The 25,643-nt window shown below is 43.5% G+C and overlaps 1 protein-coding gene across 1 annotated transcript in view; it reads right to left on the bottom strand.

Annotated features, from left to right (window-relative positions):
* LOC143298129 (uncharacterized) overlaps positions 1–25,643 on the bottom strand; it is a 212,710-nt gene that overhangs the window by 60,933 nt on the left and 126,134 nt on the right. Inside the window, exons 68-78 of the mRNA XM_076610849.1 lie at positions 25,421–25,560; positions 24,338–24,466; positions 23,520–23,723; positions 19,541–19,681; positions 17,409–17,659; positions 16,470–16,615; positions 14,063–14,294; positions 11,391–11,408; positions 2,985–3,125; positions 2,422–2,502; positions 1,490–1,725 (exon numbers count right to left, since the gene is read on the bottom strand). Of these exons, the coding sequence (XP_076466964.1) occupies positions 1,490–1,725; positions 2,422–2,502; positions 2,985–3,125; positions 11,391–11,408; positions 14,063–14,294; positions 16,470–16,615; positions 17,409–17,659; positions 19,541–19,681; positions 23,520–23,723; positions 24,338–24,466; positions 25,421–25,560 (1,719 nt within the window). The remainder of the gene's footprint in view (positions 1–1,489; positions 1,726–2,421; positions 2,503–2,984; positions 3,126–11,390; positions 11,409–14,062; positions 14,295–16,469; positions 16,616–17,408; positions 17,660–19,540; positions 19,682–23,519; positions 23,724–24,337; positions 24,467–25,420; positions 25,561–25,643) is intronic.

The raw sequence follows: 25,643 nt of genomic DNA, 5'->3' as shown, positions 1-25,643 counted from the left end.
GACTGCCAAGAAAAACTGGCATTTGAGGGGAATAACATCTTCAGAGGGGGAAAACATCTTCAGAGGGGAAAACATCTTCAGAGGGGGAAAATATCTTCAGAATCAAGTCACTCTTGCACACAGGAACCACATATATACACAATACAGGCACAGTGCAAAGCATACACACCAGTGCAAACCTGTCGGTACACAAGCACCTGCTTGGTTCAGGTTGTGCACTCTCCACCGGTTAGTGAGATAAGTGCCACACACCATACACAACCTCATAGTTCATAAAACAAGGATACAGAAACAACACCACAAAGCAGTAAATGGTATGGCAGGTATGTACGCTACTTGCCAAAAAAAAATCACCAGATTCCAGTCTTTTTTTCTGTCTTTTTTCAAACTATATTGTCCAAAAGCCACTCTGATATGTGTCTTGCCACTTGGCACAGTGAGCACAGACAAAAAGCCACATCATTACCACTGATGTTTACAGTTTGCACAGACATAGGTGTCGTCAACCTCACTGATCACTGTGTGACACTGTCAAGACAAACACTGCTCTGTGGCTGTGTAAACCATTCAACGACAGAAGTGACAGAGCACTGGTACTGTAAACCAGGTGTTGGGAGTTAACTTCGGATGGCGAAGGAAAGAATCTGGTTTGATAGCACTGGTATTGTAAATCTGGCCATCAAGGCAGTGATTTCATATCAAACATGACTTGGGCTTGGCATAGAAAGACAGGGCCAAATCCTCTCCTTCTGTCATGAACCTACCCCTGACTGAAGTCGGGTACCCATTCATACCTGGGCGGAGTGAGAAAAATCGGAGTAAAACGTCTTCCCCGAGGACACACAATGCCATGCTCCTAAACGGGGCCTCGAACCCTGATCACTGGTGAACACTGGGTCAGAAGCCCAAGCCTGATTCTGCCACAACAGCTGACGCTATGTCGGTCAACATTTCACTCCACAACTAGCACACACTTCAGCTTACATATTCAGGCTTCTTGGGGTGACAAGAGACAAGGAGATTATAGAATGATGTGTTCACCCCCACAAACACACACAGGCCACAACCCACACACTCCAGCTTACATCTGGCTTTTGGGGGTGAACTCACACACACACACACACACACACACACACACACACACACACACACAGGCCACAACCGACGCGACCCAGCTTTGGGGGGTAACAAGTGAAAGGGAGATTATAGGCTGACATGTACATACACACACATACACGTGAGGCCACAACCACACACTCTAGCTTACATCTGCTGGCTTTTTTGGGGGGTGGGGGGGGGGGGGTAACAAGAGAAAGGGAGATTATACACTGATGTGCACACACACACATACACATGGGGCCAAAACCCACACACTCCAGCTTACGTCTGCTGGATTTGGGGAGATAACAGGAAAAAGGGAAATTGTGTACGCACGCACACACACACACACACACACACACACACACACTAAAGAGGCAAGCCCACTCACTTCGGCCTCAGCCTGTTTCTGCAGTCGTTCGTTCTCCTCGATCTCTCGCTCCAGCTCGTGCATCCTCTCAATGGAGGCCTTGAGGGGCCCGCAGCGCCGCGTGTACTCCACGATGGCGATGGTGTACTGCACCAGGGTGGCACAATCCTCACTGGAGTACTTGGCCGCTGAGATGGTGATGCCACTGTTTCGACCCTGAGGGGAGGCCGACCGCTTGATGGCCATGAACTGTTTTTCTGCAGTTTGCCAGAATAAAATAGAATAAAACAAAACAGAATAGAATAGAACATGTCTTTATTAACAAGCATACCGGGGTCACAAAGAATAACTGTTTTTCTGCAATTTGTCAGAATAAAATAGAATAAAACAAAACAGAATAGAACAGAAAAGTGCAGAATGTCTTTATTAACAAGCATACCAGGGTCACAAGGAATACTGGGATGAATACTACATCAAGGTTACAAGCAGGAATCAGAAATCAAATCAAATGTGGGGTGAGGGGGGGCAGTGATAAATCTGTATGAATAAATGAAGGACTTATGACATGTTATACATAATAGACAAGACAGACAGAAAAAAAAAGAAAGAAAAAGAAATGGTAGTAAAATGATATCACAAAAAGGGGAAAACAATGCATTCAGCACACCAATGACAATAAATCATCCATCCATCCTAACCAATTTCAAATCATCTGATCATCAGGAAACAAAAATATCCTTTATGCCAGGAAAAGACAGAGAGACCCAAAACAGACATATTTCAAAACAGCAAATTGCAAAGCAAAATCAAATGAAATTCAGACAATCATTTATTTTCCCACTGAGTAAACAGAACATGTGTTTTCACAATAAACACGCAACACATAAAATGTACATAAATCACCACAGTGTACAGATAACTAAATCTTTCATTTGTGATTTGGTCTGACATACCTGAAGCATTTTCCAGCATGCTTCCCTCCCCTGTGACACCTAGTTGTCCTTCTTTGCTCACAGCCAGGTAGCTCTCCACAGCTGGAAAAACACAAGCAGTTTAATGAAGTGAGTGAGTGAGTGTGTGTGTGTGTGTGTGTGTGTGACGAAGAGAGCATTTACATGAGTGTGTGAAAGCAAGTGCATGTGTCTCAACTCTGCTGAGTACCTGTCCTGTATCCTTCAGTTCATAAAAAATATGAGATATAAACAGCCATGACAGACAACCATTTCACAGCCCTAACACCAGGAACACCCAACACACTGCACTGCTGTCCATTAATTCCACATCGAGATGCCTATTCCCTGAATGCTTAAGTTCTTTTCACAGCAATCACAACTAAGTCCTTTTTGCAACAATCGCAACTAAACCAATTAAATATTTTGTGACAGGTGGGTAAACCAACAGCCTTCATGGCTCATGTGCAGTATCTGCTATACAACAACAAAATGGAAAACATACATGTTTCGCGACAGCCAGAACCCCAACCAACAAGACTGAACGAGTGCCCATGACAGCTCACCTTGCAGCACGTCAGTGGGCAGGCCGTCCTCCCAGGAGACGTTGTGCAGCATGTCCACAAACTTGGTGGACTCCGTCATGGTCTGCACCATGCTCTTCCACTGGGCACGGTCAAACCGCTCACTGTCCTTCACCTGTTTGGCTGTGAGGGGGAGAGAGAACAACAACACATCGCTCTTGTTAATGAAGTGAAGCTGCCATCACTACACCAAATTTAACAAATCAGCCATTCATATTTCTCTGAAGAACAACACATCATTTACATCAATGCCTTGGCTGGCTGCATTACTGTTATTGGATGTATCAATTGATTGTATTCATCAGAAAACAAAAACAAAAGCACACACAACCTCCATGTTAATGCTTTGGCTAGGTGTGTACATGATATATTGATATATGATGTAAAAATTAAATGGATCATATTCTCCAAATAACAAATACACATTCATGTCAAAGCCTTGGCTGGGTGTGTTACTGATGTGTGGTATGATCCTAGGGCAGAACATATTCTTCAGCACAATTGCACATCACTCTTTTTAATGCCTTAATAAGCTGCCATCACTGATACCAAATGTAACAAAGCAGTAGTTCATATTTCTCAGAAGAACAACACATCATCCATATTAATGCCTTGGCTGGCTGTGTCATTTGTATCTGATGTGACAATAGATAACACTGCATGGGGGAATGGGGTTGAAGGGAGAGAGGTGGGCTGGTGCTGTGAGTGATGTCACACTGTTTTTTAGAAACAGCATTTTTAGAGAGTTTGTCTATTAACTCTTTAAAATTTCTGTCTTAACTATACAACATTTTTTGTTAAATGCGCTTAGAGCCGCAGAGTAAGCACTGTTTAAATGCACATTATCATCATCATCACTTTCATCATTTTATTATCATCATCATTATCATTATTGTCATTATTATCATTATCGTCAATGATATCTGACGTCACAATATAGTGACGAATATCCCTCAGCACAAACACAATGTTCATGTGAATATCTTGGTGATGTGCATTAACAAAATCAAACAGAGCAGACCATGCCGTTTTTAAGGATCAAACCCATACCACTGAGAGACGTGCACTGACAAATTAAAGCATAACAAAGAGACAAAGAGAGAAAAGAAAGACAAAAAGAAGACAAGGAAGAGACATGAATCAAGTACTGTTGAGGCTTGCTGCATTCTTACAATCTCTGTTTTTGGACATTCATCACAACTGTCTCATGTGTGTGTACGTGTATGTGTGTGTGTTTGGTGAATGTATGGCTGTGTGTGTGTGTGTATGCGTGCATGTGTGCGTGCGTGCGTGTGTGTGTGTGTGTGTGCGTGCGTGCGTGTGCATGTGTATGTGAGACAAGAGAAAGCGCATACGCATGTGTGTGTGCAAGTGTGTGAACAAGCATGTGAGCATGTGTGATCAACTGTGTGTAAGTGTCAATCTTTTAGTGTGCATGACAGAGGAGAGTGAAAGTTACGTGTGCGTCCGGTTAGATCATCATTATCATCTCTGTTTCAAAGGGTGGAAAGCGTTACAAGTAAATGAAGGATGTCAACCACCAGCTCAGTTCTCTCTCTCTGTCTCTTCTGTCCACGTACATCTCTCTCCTCTTATTCCTCTCTATGTCATGTTGTAAATGTCACATTACCATTAATGTATCCATGATTATAATGTGCTGACATCTCTCTCCTCTTATTCCTCTCTATGTCGTGTTGTAAATGTCACATGACCAGTAATGTATCCATGATTATAATGTGCTGACATCTCTCTCCTCTTATTCCTCTCTATGTCGTGTTGTAAATGTCACATGACCAGTAATGTATCCATGATTATAATGTGCTGACATCTCTCTCCTCTTATTCCTCTCTATGTAGTGTTGTAAATGTCACATTACCAGTAATGTATCCATGATTATAATGTGCTTACATCTCTCTCCTCTTATTCCTCTCTATGTAGTGTTGTAAATGTCACATTACCAGTAATGTATCCATGATTATAATGTGCATGCTGTACTGATATAATGATTCTCCCTTTTTTATATGTTACTGTTTCCCCTTCGAGGGCTGGATGAAAAAAAAGCCTTGTTTTGCTTACCCTATTACCCCGAGAGAGTACAGTGTATTCAATTCAATTCAGTTGAATTCTCTCTCTCTCTTCATCCATACCCCTGCTGGGAAAGTGACCACAAGTAACTTAAAGACCCCACAAACCAAAAAAATTTTTTTTTAAACCCATCCATCAGAAAGCTGTGCCATGCTAGGTAAGGAATGGTTTGGATGTCATGATAACACAAACTAAAAAATAAAAAAAGAATTGCCGAAACAGTGTTGACAGTGATTTTCTGTCAGCGTGACAGTGTTGGAAGTGGCAAGGCAGCATAAACAGAATCCCCAACACCAGTTTCATGGCATGTTTAGACGACATAGCAAAACTTAAAATCATCCCATCAACACCAGCAACATGAGAGTGACTTCAATACCATCCTCATCAATGGCTGGCAGCTGGAGTTCAGGAATAAATGTGTCTGAAATATCACATGGTCTAATCATCATCAACTGACCATCATGCAAAACGAGAATCCTCAACAAACTATTTAAGCTTTATGTTTACATCTGTAAACCTTTGCTTGAATAATAATCATTAAAAAAAAAAAATATATATATATATATAAACATTTTGAAAAAAACTGTTACAGTCAAAAATATCACCTGACATAACAGTTGACTATTGCATCCGAAACACAACACAATGTAAAAGCTGATTCATCTATCATATTGTGTGGTGTTTTTGTTGGGAAGTGTTGGCTGATATACTATATGATAAATTAATTTTCACAGATTCACATTCAGAGCAAAACAAAAAACAAAAAAACAGACAAACAAAAACCAGCACACAAGCGTCATCAGCTACTGATGAGATACAAGCCACACTGGGCATTGTGCTGAAAACACAAAAGGTGAGCTTCAGAATCACGTCGGACTATAAAGACGACTGAAAGAACCACTGCCACTTCACAGTATGCATCAATCATCTGTTCTAATGTTTCTGAACTTTTCACTACATCAACTGATCGACTGATTGTTACAGCCACTTAAGGCTGAAGGTCTGATCAATGTGATGACACTTAAGGCTGAAGACCTGATCAATGTGATGACACTTAAGGCTGAAGACCTGATCAATGTGATGACACTTAAGGCTGAAGGTCTGATCAATGTGATGGCACTTAAGGCTGAAGGTCTGATCAATGTGATGACACTTAAGGCTGAAGACCTGATCAATGTGATGGCACTTAAGGCTGAAGGTCTGATCAATGTGATGGCACTTAAGGCTGAAGACCTGATGACACTTAAGGCTGAAGGTCTGATCAATGTGATGACACTTAAGGCTGAAGGTCTGATCAATGTGATGACACTTAAGGCTGAAGACCTGATCAATGTGATGACACTTAAGGCTGAAGGTCTGATCAATGTGATGACACTTAAGGCTGAAGACCTGATCAATGTGATGACACTTAAGGCTGAAGACCTGATCAATGTGATGACACTTAAGGCTGAAGACCTGATGACACTTAAGGCTGAAGGTCTGATCAATGTGATGACACTTAAGGCTGAAGGTCTGATCAATGTGATGGCACTTAAGGCTGAAGGTCTGATCAATGTGATGACACTTAAGGCTGAAGACCTGATCAATGTGATGGCACTTAAGGCTGAAGACCTGATCAATGTGATGACACTTAAGGCTGAAGACCTGATCAATGTGATGACACTTAAGGCTGAAGGTCTGATCAATGTGATGGCACTTAAGGCTGAAGACCTGATGACACTTAAGGCTGAAGACCTGATCAATGTGATGACACTTAAGGCTGAAGGTCTGATCAATGTGATGGCACTTAAGGCTGAAGACCTGATGACACTTAAGGTTGAAGGTCTGATGGCACTTAAGGCTGAAGACCTGATCAATGTGATGACACTTAAGGCTGAAGACCTGATCAATGGGATGGCACTTAAGGCTGAAGACCTGATGACACTTAAGGCTGAAGACCTGATCAATGTGATGACACTTAAGGTTGAAGATCTGATCAATGTGATACACTTAAGGCTGAAGGTCTGATCAATGTGATGACACTTAAGGCTGAAGACCTGATCAATGTGATGACACTTAAGGCTGAAGACTTGATCAATGTGATGAAACTTAAGGTTGAAGGTCTGATCAGTGTGATGACACTTAAGGCTGAAGACCTGATCAATGTGATGACACTTAAGGCTGAAGACCTGATCAATGTGATGACACTTAAGGCTGAAGACCTGATCAATGTGATGACACTTAAGGCTGAAGACCTGATCAATGTGATGACACTTAAGGTTGAAGGTCTGATCAATGTGATGACACTTAAGGTTGAAGGTCTGATCAATGTGATGACACTTAAGGTTGAAGACCTGATCAATGTGATGACACTTAAGGCTGCAGACCTGATCAATGTGATGACACTTAAGGTTGAAGGTCTGATCAATGTGATGGCACTTAAGGTTGAAGACCTGATTAATCTGATGACACTTAAGGCTGAAGACATGATCAGTGTGATGACACTTAAGGTTGAAGGTCTGATCAATAGGATGACACTTAAGGCTGAAGACCTGATCAATGTGATGACACTTAAGGCTGAAGACATGATCAATGTGATGGCACTTAAGGCTGAAGACCTGATCAATGTGATGACACTTAAGGCTGAAGACCTGATCAATCTGATGACACTTAAGGCAGAAGGTCTGATCAATGTGATGGGATTATGTGAAGGTCATGCACCTGTGGCTAAAAGAAATTTTTGTTTTTGTTTGTTTGTTTGTTTTGTTTTGTCTTCAATACAGCAGAAGTGGTGCAGCCTGTATGGATCTGTCCACATGCTCTGACACCTCCTTGAAAATGAAACTGAAATTAACAAAAGCAGTTAAATCTGGCACACCTCTCAAAACATAACTCACAGCAACACCATTCAAAATGACACACCACTTGCAGGTCCATGGCAAATGAACACACCTTTCAAGCAAGCTTAGAAACCATGCACACACACACACACACACACACACACACTTGTAGATGTTATTGCAGTGCATGTCCACAAGCTTGAACAAAACAGCGGAATCACACCAATAGTGAACAAGGCATCAAAAATGCAAACGAAAAAAAAAAAATTTTAAACCAAAAAAACCCATCAAAATGACATTACAGCATTAAAGCTCAGTTAAAAAGTATCTGTCAACACATACACACAAAAAAAAAGTATTGCTGCACTCACTCAGGCAAAGTGGTTAATGTTGCAGACTGATCATAGTGAGGATGCAGGTTCAAATCCCAGAAACATATAACTGGGAGATTTATTTGATTTTTTTTCCAGCCCATGGCAGAATCCTTAGTGGGCTCAAAGCGGAAAACTGGGACCCCTCGGTCGAAAGCTATTCACTTCAAAGACACATCTGTGAAAATGTTACTCAAGTTCCTGACTGGTACTGCTGGTGTCTGTATCTCTTCCTGATGTCTGTGATATCAGGAAAGAAGCACAAAGATCAGCATTGTCATATGAACCTAGCCTTGTCATATAAACCTCGCCTTGTCATATGAACCCAGCCTTGTCATACAAACCTCGCCTTGTCATATGAACCCAGCCTTGTCATACAAACCTCGCCTTGTCATATAAACCTCGCCTTGTCATATGAACCCAGCCTTGTCATATAAACCTCGCCTTGTCATATGAACCCAGCCTTGTCATACAAACCTCGCCTTGTCATATAAACCTCGCCTTGTCATATGAACCCAGCCTTGTCATACAAACCTCGCCTTGTCATACAAACCTCACCTTGTCATATAAACCTCACCTTGTCATATGAACCTAGCCTTGTCATACAAACCTCGCCTTGTCATATAAACCTCGCCTTGTCATATGAACCCAGCCTTGTCATGTAAACCTAGCCTTGTCATATGAACCTAGCCTTGTCATACAAACCTCGCCTTGTCATATAAACCTCGCCTTGTCATATGAACCCAGCCTTGTCATACAAACCTCGCCTTGTCATATAAACCTCGCCTTGTCATATGAACCCAGCCTTGTCATATAAACCTCGCCTTGTCATATAAACCTCGCCTTGTCATTCAAACCTCGCCTTGTCATATAAACCTCGCCTTGTCATATGAACCCAGCCTTGTCATATAAACCTAGCCTTGTCATATAAACCTCGCCTTGTCATATAAACCTAGCCTTGTCATATAAACCTCGCCTTGTCATATGAACCCAGCTTTGTCATACAAACCTCGCCTTGTCATATAAACCTCGCCTTGTCATATGAACCCAGCCTTGTCATACAAACCTCGCCTTGTCATATAAACCTCGCCTTGTCATACAAACCCAGCCTTGCCATACAAACCTAGCCTTGTCATATAAACCTCGCCTTGTCATATGAACCCAGCTTTGTCATACAAACCTCGCCTTGTCATATAAACCTCGCCTTGTCATATGAACCCAGCCTTGTCATACAAACCTCGCCTTGTCATATAAACCTCGCCTTGTCATATGAACCCAGCCTTGCCATACAAACCTCGCCTTGTCATATAAACCTCGCCTTGTCATATGAACCCAGCCTTGTCATATAAACCTCGCCTTGTCATATAAACCTCGTCTTGTCATTCAAACCTCGCCTTGTCATATAAACCTCGCCTTGTCATATGAACCCAGCCTTGTCATATAAACCTCGCCTTGTCATATAAACCTAGCCTTGTCATATAAACCTCGCCTTGTCATATGAACCCAGCTTTGTCATACAAACCTCGCCTTGTCATATGAACCCAGCCTTGTCATACAAACCTCGCCTTGTCATATAAACCTCGCCTTGTCATATGAACCCAGCCTTGCCATACAAACCTAGCCTTGTCATATAAACCTCGCCTTCTCATATGAACCCAGCTTTGTCATACAAACCTCGCCTTGTCATATAAACCTCGCCTTGTCATATGAACCCAGCCTTGTCATACAAACCTCGCCTTGTCATATAAACCTCGCCTTGTCATACGAACCCAGCCTTGTCATACAAACCTCGCCTTGTCATATAAACCTCGCCTTGTCATATGAACCCAGCCTTGTCATATAAACCTATAGAAAAAATTTTAAAAAACACCTCCAAAGCATCCTCCCCCCCCCCCCCCCCCCCATCATCAAAAATACAGAAAAAAAAACCCCAAATTCTGTGGCCTTTCATGCTGCACTGCCATGGTAGCCTCTGTTTCGACATCTCCAGCACTTCCACACTTAGGAAGTGGATATCTCCAACCTTCCAGAGAGGGCAGCTTGGGAAACTATCAATCCCACTCTCCTGTACCAATGCTGACAACCACAACTTCTTCCCTTCAACTATTTGTGACTGGAACACCCTTCCCTCCTCTGCCTTCTCTACCAACTCCCCTACTGCCTGTAGATGAGTTGTCCAGGCACTGGAGAACCAACTGAATTTCCTGCCTTTTAGCCCCTCGATCCCCCCCCACTGGAAACTAGTGTTGTTGAAGGCTGAGGATGTGCTGGTTGTGCGCTGGTTGGTCTGTTCCCAAGGACTGCTTCAGCAGCTGGATTGGCAAAGCTGGAGATGCAAACATCCCAGTGGGATTCTTTGTGTGTGTTTTTTTTGTTTGTTTTTTTTGCCAGTCAGCACTCCAGTCCATGTGGGGTCTTTGCCCAGACACGGGTTTTCCACACTACTGTGAAGAAGTTCTGGCTCAAGTATTTTTTGATGTTGATCGATTCATGGGGACTGTCACTACAGGGACTTGGTATGGGACCCAACACTAGCAGTGGTGATCACTCAGTATGGCTCCATGGCAGAGTAATCACTGTCATCAGTATGGAGCTTATTTGGTGATGTCCTGTGTGTGTGTAGTTGAATCAAAACCGGCACAAACAAACACTGCCAGTGTTGCCTCAGCAAGAGAGCAGGGCCTCCTCTGGTGAGTGACCTCCTGGAGATCTAACACTGGCAGCCCTGAACTGCAGACTGCAGACACGGGGATTACAGCAGACAAACCTGGGTGTGCATGGGGGACTCAGGGTGGGTAGTGTGGGGTGGTGCCACTGAAATAGCCAGAGTTATAGAGCAACAACAACAACAACAACAATCTGTCGGAGCAGAAGAAAGCAAAATGGGGAAGGGATGGAAGGGTGAGACAGAGGGAAAAAAACGATGAGACAGGTAAAGAGATCTGAACATCATGAAAATGTGAAATCCATTTTACCAATGGACTGGCGTTGATGGCACTGATGGTGCCAGTGTTTCAACCCACTAGTTTGGGTGGTGGTTAGTGTCCACACAATGAGACAGACATGCAGGCACACACACACAGCATTCAAGGAAAACAACAAGAACAGCAAACCTGAACGTTGGCGCTCCGCTGTTGAAGAAAACATCACATAAGAAAACAAGGTAAAGGACTTAAACCTTATAAAATCAGTACTGTTTATTCAAGAATCACTTGTTGTTGTTTTTTTCAGGAATATTCATTTTCAGACTTGTGGAATTTCTTTTTTTTTCATGCCTGTCCACTTTTGTCTTCTGTAGAAAATGTTTTAAAAAAAATTTTTTTAAAGGTGATGGAACAATACTTGAACGAAATTTGACTACTGTGCTAGTGCAGTTTTAGCTTTGGTTTTAAAGCCTTTGATATCAATTACCACAGAAAAGCAACACAACTTGATGCAGCATGAATGTCAACATTCACAGAGCTGTTAAAAGGGACACAGCACTTTTCTACGTCAGTAACCCATGTACAACACCCCTCATCACAGATCAAGCAGGTCACAGCATGATGGAATTAGAAAACATACATTTGCTGCAAAGAGGAATCACAAACAGGCAGACAATACTAGGGCCAAAAACCCCAAAACCAATCGTGAAGACAGTGGATCAGAAGATAAGTATATTACATGATCAGAAGTGAATGGAGCAGCAGATGCTTACATGAGCAGCCACCATCTCAACATGAACAATTCTCTTTTTTTTGGTCTTTGATATATTCAGAAACAATATAACTGACAAGATTTGTAAAACTCTATAGATAAGAAAATGAAGATTCTGGATTCGTTTTTAAGCTGCTAACAAAGTACAAGAGCAAATAAGACACAGAACAGGAACCAGAAGATTTTTTTTTTAAAACGGGACAGATAAAACTTTGTATGGGGAAAGTGGTGCGAGCGTCATTCTCTCAAGAAGTGGAGTCGTACCATCCAGCCCACCTTGCAACTAGAATAAATAAAAGTACACTTTGCATTGATCTACATGATCAAAAGAGAACAGTTTTCAATCTAAAGATACACTTTTCTGCTATCTACACAATGACGAAAAGAGGGAGAGACAGAGGTTTCACTCTGAACTAAAGATTTACTTTGCGACGATTTATACGATGAAATGAGGAGAGGTTTCAATCTGAACTAAACATAACACTTTCTGTCAACCTGCAAGATGACTGAGGAAGAACTTTCAACCAGATCACAACAGCACACAGATAAAGAAACACTGTTCTCTCTGAGGTTTCAGTCTGAACGAAAGAGAACACTTTCCACCAATCTACATGATGATGAAAAAGGAGAGGTTTCCCTCTAAAGAAAACATTTTCTGCCAATCTACACAATGATGAAAAAGGAGAGGTTTCCCTCTAAAGAAAACATTTTCTGCCAATCTACACAATGATGAAAAAAAAGGAGAGGTTTCCTTCTAAAGAAAACATTTTCTGCCAATCTACACGATGATGAAAAAAAAGGAGAGGTTTCCTTTTAAAGAAAACATTTTCTGCCAATCTACACAATGATGAAAAAAAAGGAGAGGTTTCCCTCTAAAGAAAACACTTTCTGCCAATCTACACGATGATGAAACTTAAGGAAGAGAGGTTTTCAACAAGAACACAACAGCACAGAGAAAAAAGAAACACTGAACTCACTAAACAGAGGTTTCAATCTGAACTGAAGATAACACTTTCTGCAAATCCACAAAATGATGAAAAAGGAGAGGTTTCACTCTAAAGATAGCACTTTCTGCCACACTGCACGATGAAAAGAGGAAGAGTTTACCAACCAGAACACAACAGCACAGAGACAAAGAAACACTGGGCTCATGAATGACAGTCTTCAATCTGAACTAAAGATAACACTTTCTGCAAATCTACACGATGATGAAAAGAGGAAAGAGAGGATCCATTCAACCAGAACACAACAGCACAAAGAAACACTGTGCTCACTAAGGGGAGTCGTCAATCTGAATGAAAGATAAGACTTTCTGCAAAATCTACACGATGATGAAATGAGGAAAGAGAGGATCCATTCAACCAGAACACAACAGCACAAAGAAACACTGTGCTCAATAAGGGGAGCTGTCAATCTGAATGAAAGATAACAATATCTGCAAAATCTACACAATGATGAAACAGAAGAAGTTTCACTCTAAAGAAAACACTTTCTGCCAATCTACATGATGATGAAACTTAAGGAAGAGAGGCTTTCAACAAGAACACAACAGCATAGAGACAAAGAACATGTGCTCACTATGGAGAAAGTTTCAATCTGAACTAAAGAAAACACTTTCTGCCGATCTACATGATGATGAAACTTAAGGAAGACAGGCTTTCAACAAGAACACAACAGCATAGAGACAAAGAAACACTGTGCTTACTGGGGAGAAGTTTCAATCTGAACTAAAGATAACACTTCTGCAAAATCTACATGATGATGAAACAGAAGGTAACTTTCCCTCTAAAGAAAACACTTTCTAAGAACACAACAGCATAGAGACAGAGAAACACTGTGCTCACTATGGAGAAGTTTCAATCTGAACTAAAGATAACACTTCTGCCAATCTACATGGTGATGAAACTTAAGGAAGAGAGGCTTTCAACAAGAACACAACAGCATAGTGACAAAGAAACATTGTGCTCACTAAAGAGAGGTTTCAATCTGAGCTAAAGATAACACCTTGCGCAAATCTACATGATGACGAAAAGAGGAAAAACAGCACAGAACATAACAGCCCAGAGACAAAGGAAACACTGGCACTCACTCTTCTTGACGATGAGCTTGGTGGAGGAGGAGCTGGAGGACATGCGAGAGGACAGGTCCTCCTTGGCCGTGTAGTCTCCGCCCCGGGCCTCCTGGATGCGCTGAGAGGGGAGCCGCTTCCCGATCAGGATCATCACCATCTCCATCACCTGGCCCACCAGCACGGGAGGCGACTGGAACGCCTTCAGTCGCTCGATGCACTGCCGGTCCACTTTGGACTTCCACACCAACACCTGTTTCAATGGCATGTTGAATTAGTGAGGCACTGCCTGTCCACTTTGGACTTCCACACCAACACCTGTTTCAGTGGCATGTTGAATTAGTGAGGCACTGCTGGTCCACTTTGGACTGCCACACCAACACCTGGGGGGATAGAGGGGGTGGGGGGGGGGGGAAGGAGGGTGGGGGGGTAAAGCTGGTGTTTCAGTTTCAGTTTGCAGGTAAATACATGCCTAGCCACAGCATGAAAACTGGACATAAACATGGGGAAATGCTGGCCGTAAAGTCACTGTCTGAAAGTTTCAGTTTCAGTTTCTGTAGGAGGTGTCACTGCGTTTGGACTAGCCCATATATGCTGCACCACATCTGCTAGGCAGATGCTTGACCAGCTGCATAACCAAACACGCGTAGTCAGGTCTTTTGCGTATGCATAACATGTCTGTGTATCTATCAGAGTGGATTTCTTCTGCAGAATTCTGCTATTGGACAACACTTTTGTTGCTGTGGGTTCTTTTTAGTGTGCCAAGTGCGTGCTGCACCCGGGACCTCGGTTTATCATCTCATGCAAATGACTAGATGCTCAGTTTGATTTTCCAGTCAAAGTTGGGAGAAAGGGCAACACTGGGAATCAAACCCAGGCACTCACAGACACTGATTAGCACATGAGCGTCTTAACCATTCTGCCACCTTCAGGCATTGTCGTTCCACTTTGGACTTCACACGAACACCTGTTTCAATGGCATGTTGAATTAGTGATGCACTGTCATTTCATTTTGGACTTTCAACACCTGAGGGGGCAAAGCAGATATTCTAAACCCAATTATTATTATCATTATTATCATCATTATTATCATGTTATCACAATCTTTTTTAGTGTTTACTATTTTGATGATGATGACAATGACTGTTATCATCATCATTATCATATTTATTATCATTACATTATAAAAGCATGTATAATCATATTTGGTTGATCGTAATCATTCACAAGATACATATGCACCTGTACATGATGACTAATGTATCTCACCCCTTCAAATGGGGGCTAAGGCCTGTCTGAATAAACATCTGTCCAGCAACTTGTATGTATGAAAGTCAGTTGTGTCCACCTATGACCACCAGAACAGCAGAGAAGGCAACTGCTGTCCCCGACTCTCTCGGCCAGAACATTTGATTATAGTGGAGAGCGTCTTGCCCCAAGATACATCCCCACTCTCTCGGCCAGAACATCTGATTATAGTGGAGAGCGTCTTGCCCCAAGATACATCCCCACTCTCTCGGCCAGAACATTTGATTCTAGTGGACAGCGTCTTGCCCCAAGATACATCCCCACTCTCTCGGCCAGAACATTTGATCCTAGTGGAGAGCGTCTTGCCCCAAGATACATCCCCACTCTCTCGGCCAGAACATTTGATTATGGTGGAGAGCGTCTTGCCCCAAGATACATCCCCACTCTCTCGACCAGAACATTTGCTTATAGTGGAGAGCGTCTTGCCCCAAGATACATCCCCACTCTCTCGGCCAGAACATTTGATTATGGTGGAGAGCGTCTTGCCCCAAGATACATCCCCACTCTCTCGACCAGAACATTTGCTTATAGTGGAGAGCGTCTTGCCCCAAGATACATCCCCACTCTCTCGGCCAGAACATTTGATTATGGTGGACAGCGTCTTGCCCCAAGATACATCCCCACTCTCTCGACCAGAACATTTGATTCTAGTGGAGACCGTCTTGCCCCAAGATACATCCCCACTCTCTCGGCCAGAACATTTGATTATAGTGGACTGTGTCTTGCCCCAAGATACATCCCCACTCTCTCGGCCAGAACATTTGATTCTAGTGGAGAGCGTCTTGCCCCAAGATACATCCCCACTCTCTCGGCCAGAACATCTGATTATAGTGGAGAGCGTCTTGCCCCAAGATACATCCCCACTCTCTCGGCCAGAACATTTGATTCTAGTGGAGAGCGTCTTGCCCCAAGATACATCCCCACTCTCTCAGCCAAGAAGGTTTTAGGACAGTCAGCGATGGGATGGTTCCCAAAGGCCAACGAGAGTGAGTGCAGTGTTGCATCCTAGTCTGAGAGTCATAGCCCTTCACAAAAGACTAAGCTGTAAACTTCCCATTGCAGTGGAGAAACCATTGATCAAATAGCTCTCACTTTGCTGTCGGCCGTTCTAATGCTGTACCTGACTGCGGGCATGGTCCAGCTGCTGTCGACACTCCTCCACACGTTTCTGGGCCTCAGCGTACTCCTCCTTGGCCTGCACCTGTCGTGTCTTCAGGGTGGCCTCCCGCATCTTGTCAAACTCCGCGTCGTAGTCATCGTACTCCTCTGTGGCCAGTCAGCAAGTGTGGTGTTCAGCTGGAGGTTTGCTGGTGTGTGTGGGTGTGTGTGTGTGTGGGGGGGATGTGGAGGAATGTAGGGGGTTTGCTGGTGTGTGGGTGTGGGTGTGTGTGTGTATGAAGAGGAGGGTGTGGGAGGGAGTGGTGTGTGTGTGTGTGCTCACGCATACATTCAATATTTCCTGAATCCAAAATAACAAATCATTCCTTTCACTCATGTCATGAAGTTCATCATCCCTTTAACCTACCACCTTTCATAAATTTCACCACTCCTTTCACCCACCTTTCATAACTTTCACCCACCTTTCACAACTTTCATTACTCCTGTCACCCATCTTTCATAAATTTCACCACTCCTACCACTCCTTTCACCCATCTTTCATAAATTTCACCACTCCTTTCACCCACCACCTTTCATAACTTTCACCACTCCTTTCACCCACCTTTCATAACTTTCGCCACTCCTTTCACCCACCTTTCATAACTTTCACCACTCCTTTCACCCACCACCTTTCATAACTTTCACCACTCCTTTCACCCACCACCTTTCATAACTTTCATCACTCCTTTCACCCACCACCTTTCATAACTTCATCACTCCTTTCACCCACCTTTCACAACTTCATCATTCCTTTGACCCACCTTTCACAACTTCATCACTCCTTTCACCCACCTTTCATAACTTCATCACTCCTTTCACCCACCTTTCATCACTCCTTTCACCCACCTTTCATCACTCCTTTCACCCACCTTTCATAACTTCCATCACTCCTTTCACCCACCTTCCTTCAGCAGCTCATCCTCCTCCTCCTCCTCAGACTCAAACTCGGTCAAGTGGAGGTATGCGTCCAGCGACTTGCTCAGTCCGATCTTGGCCTTCAGCTTCTCCAGGGCCGTGGCCTTGTTGGTCAGTTTGGTCAGCAGGTCAGCAGTGTTCTTGCAGGCATCCTCAAAGTTGCCGTTGATGGTCTTGATGGCTTTCTTCATCACTTTGGCGTCCGTGCGCGTCTTGTCCAAGGTGGCCAGAACTTTCCTGTGGTGCGAGGACAGCGCGGTTTTAGTCTTGTTGAGAACAGGAAGACGTCTGTCGCAGTTTTCACACTAACCAGTCAAACCATTATTGAAAACAGGTGACACATCACAGTTTTCACACTAACCAGTCAAACCAGTATTGAAAACAGGTGACACATCACAGTTTTCACACTAACCAGTCAAACCAGTATTGAAAACAGGTGACAAATCGCAGTTTTCACACTACCCAGTCAAACCAGTATTGAAAACAGGTGACACATCGCAGTTTTCACACTAACCAGTCAAACCAGTATTGAAAACAAGTGACACATCACAGTTTTTGACAAATCGCAGTTTTCACACTAACCAGTCAAACCAGTATTGAAAACAGGCGTCATTATGTCATAGTTTTCACACAAACCAGGCTTTCATTTCAAGGCATGAAAGCACCCTTGAAAATATAGGATGGCTGCCTACATGCCAGGGTAAAAACAGCCATACATATAAAGGCCCGCTTGTAAGTACATGAGAAAGTGGAGGCACACAAACAAAAAACCAAAACAAGGCATGAAAGGTGTTTCCTGATGCTGACAAGGTAAAGAAGAAAATGAAAACCTTTCATCCTCCCTGAAGACAGTATTGGGGCAAGATGTAAAGAAGAAAATGAAAACCTTTCATCCTCCCTGAAGACAGTATTGAGGCAAGACGTAAATCTCATAACATCTTGAATCATTGATGCTGTTAGAAGAAATATTTTTCTTTCACTGTTTTTTTTTCAATAATTCAACAAACTTGATCAAATCAAGAAATCCACAACAAACTATAAAAAAATATATATATATATAAAAAAACAACTGAAAGTCCTGAAATGTTTGTTTTCATATTTTCTCTGCATTTGGTTGTCCAGAACTAAATCTTTTGTAGATGGTTTTTGTTTGTTTGTTTTAACTCTGTTGAACAAAATATTTTGACAATTGTATTTCAGTCACAAACAAAGGGTAAGATGAGAGCAAAGTCAGAACAATGAACCACAACGACAACACAAGGCTGGAGACACACAGTGCACACCTGTGACACACTCAGAACACTTAAGTTTCAGTTTTCAGTTTCTCAAGAATGCGTCACTGTGTTGGGACAAATCCATGTGTACACTACACCACATCTGCTAGGCAGATGCCTGACCAGCAGCATAACCCAACACGCTTAGTCAGGCCTTGAGTGCCCTGCAATATATATCTGTGTACCTATCAGAGTGGATTTCTTCAACAGAATTTTGCCAGAGGACAACATTTTTGTTGCCTTGGGTTCTTTTTTTTCAGTGTGTCAAGCGCATGCTGCAGACATAGGACCTCAGTTTATCGTCCCATTTGAATGATTATTAGCTCAGTTTGATTTTTCCGTCAATCTTGGGAGAGACAGTGTGAGAGCAGGACTCAAACCCAGACCCTCAGAACAACCTCGGAATAGTTCTGTTCTGTTCTCAGCTCAGTTACTCAAGGAGGCGTCACAGCGTTCTGGCAAATCCATATACACTACACCACATCTGCTAAACACATACCTTACCAGTAGCGTAACTCCACACGCTTACCCATGCCTTGAGACACATACACTAACATACTAACATACAGTATGCACACACATATTCATATGAACACACACACACATTCTAATATCACTTAAAGTGGAAGACGTTAAACTGAAGACTACTACTACTACTACACACACATACACTAACACACACACACACACACACACACACACACACACACACACACACACACACACACCTCAGAACAACAAACCACAGCGACAACACATTCAGGAAGACTGCAACAGACAGACACAGCACAGCACAGCACAGCACAGCACTGCACAGCACAGCACAGCACAGAGTTGCACTAACTTGAGCTGTTCCACGGACTCTGTGCGTTGCTGTGCCTTGGAGGTGTACAGGTACTTGAAGGACTCCATGAAGCGACGGTACGTTGTCGGCCCCACGTACACCTCATTCTTTGCTGACGTGCCCTTGTCCCGGTGTCTTTGTCTGATTGCAGGAAACAAACAAAACAAAACATAGCATACTGGCTGGAGAGAGAAGGCCTGGTGGAAAGAGAAAGGAAAGACACAGAGAAATGAGAAGGCCTGGTGGAAAGAGAAGGCACAGAGAAATGAGAAGGCCTGGTGGAAAGAGAAGGCACAGAGAAATAAGAAGGCCTGGTGGAAAGAGAAGGCGCATAGAAATGAGAAGGCACAGTGGAAAGAGAAGGCACAGAGAAATGAGAAGGCCTGGTGGAATGAGAAAGGAAAGACACAGAGAAATGAGAAGGCCTGGTGGAAAGAGAAGGCACAGAGAAATGAGAAGGCCTGGTGGAAAGAGAAGGCACAGAGAAATAAGAAGGCCTGGTGGAAAGAGAAGGCACATAGAAATGAGAAGGCACGGTGGAAAGAGAAGGCACAGAGAAATGAGAAGGCCTGGTGGAAAGAGAAAGGAAAGGCACAGAGAAATGAGAAGGCATGGTGGAAAGAGAAGACACAGAGAAATGAGAAGGCCTGGTGGACAGAGACAGAAAAGGCACAGAGAAATGAGAAGGCGTCGTGGAAAGAGAAGGCACAGAGAAATGAGAAGGCCTGGTGGAAAGAGAAAGGAAAGGCACAGAGAAATGAGAAGGCATGGTGGAAAGAGAAGGCACAGAGAAATGAGAAGGCACGGTGGAAAGAGAAAGGAAAGGCACAGAGAAATGAGAAGGCCTGGTGGAAAGAGAAGGCACAGAGAAATGAGAAGGCCTGGTGGAAAGAGAAGGCACAGAGAAATAAGAAGGCCTGGTGGAAAGAGAAGGCACATAGAAATGAGAAGGCACAGTGGAAAGAGAAGGCACAGAGAAATAAGAAGGCCTGGTGGAAAGAGAAAGCACATAGAAATGAGAAGGCACAGTGGAAAGAGAAGGCCTGGTGGAAAGAGACAGAAAAGGCACAGAGAAATGAGAAGGCACGGTGGAAAGAGAAGGCACAGAGAAATGAGAAGGCATGGTGGAAAGAGACAGAAAAGGCACAGAGAAATGAGAAGGCCTGGTGGAAAGAGAAGGCACAGAGAAATGAGAAGGCCTGGTGGAAAGAGAAGGCACAGAGAAATGAGAAGGCCTGGTGGAAAGAGACAGAAAAGGCACAGAGAAATGAGAAGGCCTGGTGGAAAGAGAAAGAAAAGGCACAGAGAAATGAGAAGGCACGGTGGAAAGAGACAGAAAAGGCACAGAGAAATGAGAAGGCACGGTGGAAAGAGACAGAAAAGGCACAGAGAAATGAGAAGGCACGGTGGAAAGAGAAAGAAAAGGCACAGAGAAATGAGAAGGCACGGTGGAAAGAGACAGAAAAGGCACAGAGAAATGAGAAGGCACGGTGGAAAGAGAAGGCACAGAGAAATGAGAAGGCCTGGTGGAAAGAGAAAGAAAAGGCACAGAGAAATGAGAAGGCATGGTGGAAAGAGAAGGCACAGAGAAATGAGAAGGCACGGTGGAAAGAAAAGGCACAGAGAAATGAGAAGGCACGGTGGACAGAGACAGAAAAGGCACAGAGAAATGAGAAGGCCTGGTGGAAAGAGACAGAGAAATGAGAAGAAGAGCCTGTGAGGTATATTGTAGAATCCCTTTCTCTAGATGCTTGTTTAACGCTGGTGAAAAAAGACTCCTTTGTGGTTAGCAGGGCACTAAGCAAAGTTATTTGATTCAAAGACAGGAAGTAGAACCAGGTAAAAAAAAACACAAAAAATGTCTCCCTGAACGCATTTCATATCCCTCCCCCAACCCATCCCACCAAACCGTTTCTGTTTATTTCTCAAAAAGGTGTCACTACGTTCGGACAAATCCATATATGCTACACCAAATCTGCTGGACTGATGCCCGTCAGCAGCATAACCCAACGCATGTGTCAGGCCTTGAGTGAATGCATACATGTTTGTGCACCTTTCAGACTGGATTTCTTTTTACACAGACTTTTGCCACAGGACAACACTTTTGTCGCCATGTTTTTTCTTTCAGTGCACCAAGCACGTGGCTGCACTTGGGACCTTGATTTATCATCTCATCTGAATGACTCAGACACTCAAGTTTGCTTTTCCAGTCAAAAGTCGGGAGAGAAAGTGGTGAGAGCGGAACTGAAACCCTCACCTTCACCAACACCACCTCAGAACAGTGAACCACACTGACAACAGCACATCCCACGAGACAGACCCTCACAGACACAGTAATTTTGTATTTGTATTTGTATTTCTTTTTATCACAACAGATTTCTCTGTGTGAAATTCAGGCTCTCTCCCCAGGGAGAGCATGTCGCTACACAACAGCGCCACCCACTTTTTTTGTAATTTTTCCTGCATGCATATCATTTGTTTTTCCTATCGAGGTGGATTTTTCTACAGAATTTTGCCAGGAACAACCCTTTTGTTGCCACGGGTTCTTTTACATGCGCTAAATGCATGCTGCACACGGTACCTCGGTTTATCATCTCATCCGAATGACTAGCATCCAGACCACCACTCAAGGTCTAGTGGAGGGGGAGAAATATCAGCGGCTGAGCCGTGATTCAAACCAGCGCGCTCAGATTCTCTCGCTTCCTAGGCGGACGCGTTACCTCTAGGCCATCACTCCACTGACAGACAAGCATCTTAACCCTTTCAATGCTTAACTCGCATTTCAGCATCAGCTAGGTAGAGGACCCATGTCACTGAAATGTGACCAGATCATGGGTCTGTTATCCATGAACCAACTGCTCTTTATTTTTCAGTAGTAGGATAGGCCATATTTTTTAACACATCACAGGGGAATCCCCAGCTATTCTTAGACACCATCTTTTCTGTATTTGTAGCACAAGGGAATTTTGCACTATGAATTGACTGTCAAATACACAAATAAGAATACGAATACACAAACTTTATTGGCTATACTTTGGTACAGAGATTTTTTTTTTTTTTTTTTTTTTTTTTTGGCAGCAGCATGTGTCCAACATATAAAAAAACAAATCAAATAAAATGAATGAAAAATAAAAAGTTGATTTGAATGGCACCAAAGAGAAATAGCTATGTACAAACATGATAGAGTCTCCCATCAGACCAACGGATGAGCAGGCAGGCAGGCTTATCTGTCGGTGTGTGTCCTCATATGGGAGAAGAGGCCGATTCTGGATGCGCAGCACTTCCCACAGGTGTTGCAAGGGAAAATGTCTCCAGAAGTTGAGCCCTGCTTCCTTCGCTCACGCTTCTCCTTAATGGCCTGCATTCTCTTGTTTTCAAACGTCTTTATGCCACTAGAGCACAGCATCCTCCAGCCAGAGCGGTCAAGGGCATCAGTTTCCCAGGAAGTGATGTCTATGTCACAAGCTTTGAGGTTTGTCTTCAAGGCGTCCTTGAAGCGTTTGCAGGGTCTTCCAAGCTCACGGTGGCCTTCCTTCAGCTGGCCATACAAGAGCATCTTCAGGATCCTGCTGTCTGTCATGCAGACAACATGTCCTGTCCAGCGTAGCTAGCACTGGATCAGCAGGCTTTTGACGCTGGGCAGGCCGCTCCTCTCTAGGACCTGGAGGTTGGAGATCCTATCTTGCCACTTTATGCAGAGGATCTTTCGTAGGCATCTCTGGTGAATCTGCTCGAGTTGTTGAATGTGACGATGATACATTGTCTATGTTTCACAGCAGTACAACAAGGTGGTCAGCACAACAGCTCTGTGGGTTTTGATTTTGGTGCTGAGCCTGATGCCTTTGTTGTTCACATGTGAAACAACATACAAACATACAGATCACTGAAAATAACCATTCTGCCAACTTGTTCTTTTTGCTCCCACCACCAAAAAAAAACAAACAAAAAAAAAGCCTCCCAAGCCAGCAGCGTGACTCACTTGACGCGCTCCTGCAGGATGGTCTTGGAGTAGGGCAGGTTGGGCACCTTGACCGTCTGCACCTTCAGCTGGTCCTTCTTCTTGTCGTGCACCTTGACCGTGGACAGCGTCACCTCGGGGTTCAAATCCCCGGCCCACGGCAGCTGCTTGCAGTCGCGCAGCACAAAGCTGTGGATGTTGGCCAGGCAGGTGGTGATGCTGTCCCTGTGGTGACACACGGTGCGTCAGGGGGCACGGAGTTTCAGGTTCAGAACTTGTTGTTGGGGTGAGGGCTCAGAATTTGGCCATTTGCATGAATGCATACCACACACACACACACACACCATGACACACACACACACACACACCATGGCACATATACATACACATTCACACACTGCCACACACACACACACACACACACACTGACATGCATGCACATACACACACACACACACAAATGGGCACACGCATGCACATACACATACACACATATATGTATACATATATATACTCTACCACACACACAATCACACAAACTCTCACAGAACACACACAAACAAACACACACACACACACACACACAAACACACGCACGCACGCGCAAGTATGCATGCACACAGACACACACACGCACAAATGGGCACACGCATGCACATACACATACACGTACACACACACACACAAAAACATACAAATATATTCTCTCCCACACACACCACCACACAAACTCTCACAGAACACACACACACACACACACACACACACACACATGAAACAACCAAACACATGGTAGACAATAATAATGTGGACATGTGTGTGTATGTGAGTGTTTGAACCTGAGGTCCTCAAACTCCTGGGTCAGCTGGTGCTTGGCGATGAAGTAGGACGCCTCTCCCAGCAGTGTCTCCTGTGGCCAGTCACACAGCCAGTTGATCTGACAGCCACTCAGCAGACCAGGGTACTTGCTGTAGGAGAAGAAGGAGCACTGTTATAATACAATACTGTAACGACTAAGCACTAATATAGCTATTATGCTTTTACGGATGTGTAATCTTTTCATGTGCCTATGTCATTCCAGAATTGCTTGCTGTGTCTAATGGATGCATTCTGACTCTTTAAGGTTCTTCTTCTTCTTCTTCTTCATTCATGGGCTGCAACTCCCACGTTCACTTGTATGTATACAAGTGGGCTTTTACCTGTAACCATACTCCATTTTCTGGGGTGTGCATGCTGGGAATGTTCTTGTTTCCATAACCCACCAAATGCTGACATGGATTACTGGATCTTTAATGTGTGTATTTGATCTTCTACTTGCATATACACATAAAGGGGATTCAGGCACAAGCAGGTCTGCACGTATGTTGACCTGGGAGATCAGGAAATTATCCACCCCTTAAGGATAAAACCCTTAATTGTCACTGCTTTCCCACCACAGGCAGTCCGCCCAGTTTTTACTGTAAAAGTGTTGTCTGTTAAACTGAAATTTTCCTCTTTTTTTCTTTTATATTTATCCATTCAATTTTTACATGCTACTGTCAATGTTTTTCTATAGTTTGTTTTTTGTGTTGCTGTTCTTTGTACAATCTAATAATCAAATAAAAATATCAATTTGAAAATAAAAAGATTAAAATAAATTTAGGCATACACATTTATTCAAAGAGACCATCACTCTCACCCCAAAAAAGCAACAACAAAAACTAAGCCAGGGAGTGTGTCAGTGACTGGCATACACATTTATTCAAAGATACCCCACCCCATGCCCCTCCCGAAAAAAAAAAAAAGAAGAAAAAGGCAAGGTGTGTGTCAGCGACTGGCATACACATTTATTCAAAAATGCCCCCTCAACCGCCTTCCCATCCACCCCACCAAAAAAAAAAAAAAAAAAAAAAAAAGACAGGGGGTGTGTGCCAGTGACTGACTTGTACGCGTCACGGAGCAGGTCACTGGAGGGCTGCATGCAGAGGATGAGGTGCAGGTTGCTCTTGACGCGCGACACGAAGAACTTCATCGGGTCCATGGAGGAGCTGGGGAACTCACGCTTCATGGCCGGGTGGATCGCCTGCAAACACACACGTTTACTGTCCATACAGTGCAGTACATCTTTATTAATCTGACTGGAAATTATGCAGACAATTCATTTCC

The sequence above is a fragment of the Babylonia areolata genome, chromosome 23 (assembly GCF_041734735.1).
Source record: "Babylonia areolata isolate BAREFJ2019XMU chromosome 23, ASM4173473v1, whole genome shotgun sequence".
Lineage (NCBI taxonomy): Eukaryota > Metazoa > Mollusca > Gastropoda > Neogastropoda > Buccinidae > Babylonia > Babylonia areolata.
Note: the sequence above shows the minus strand (reverse complement) of the source record. Positions and strands in the feature narration are given on the sequence as shown.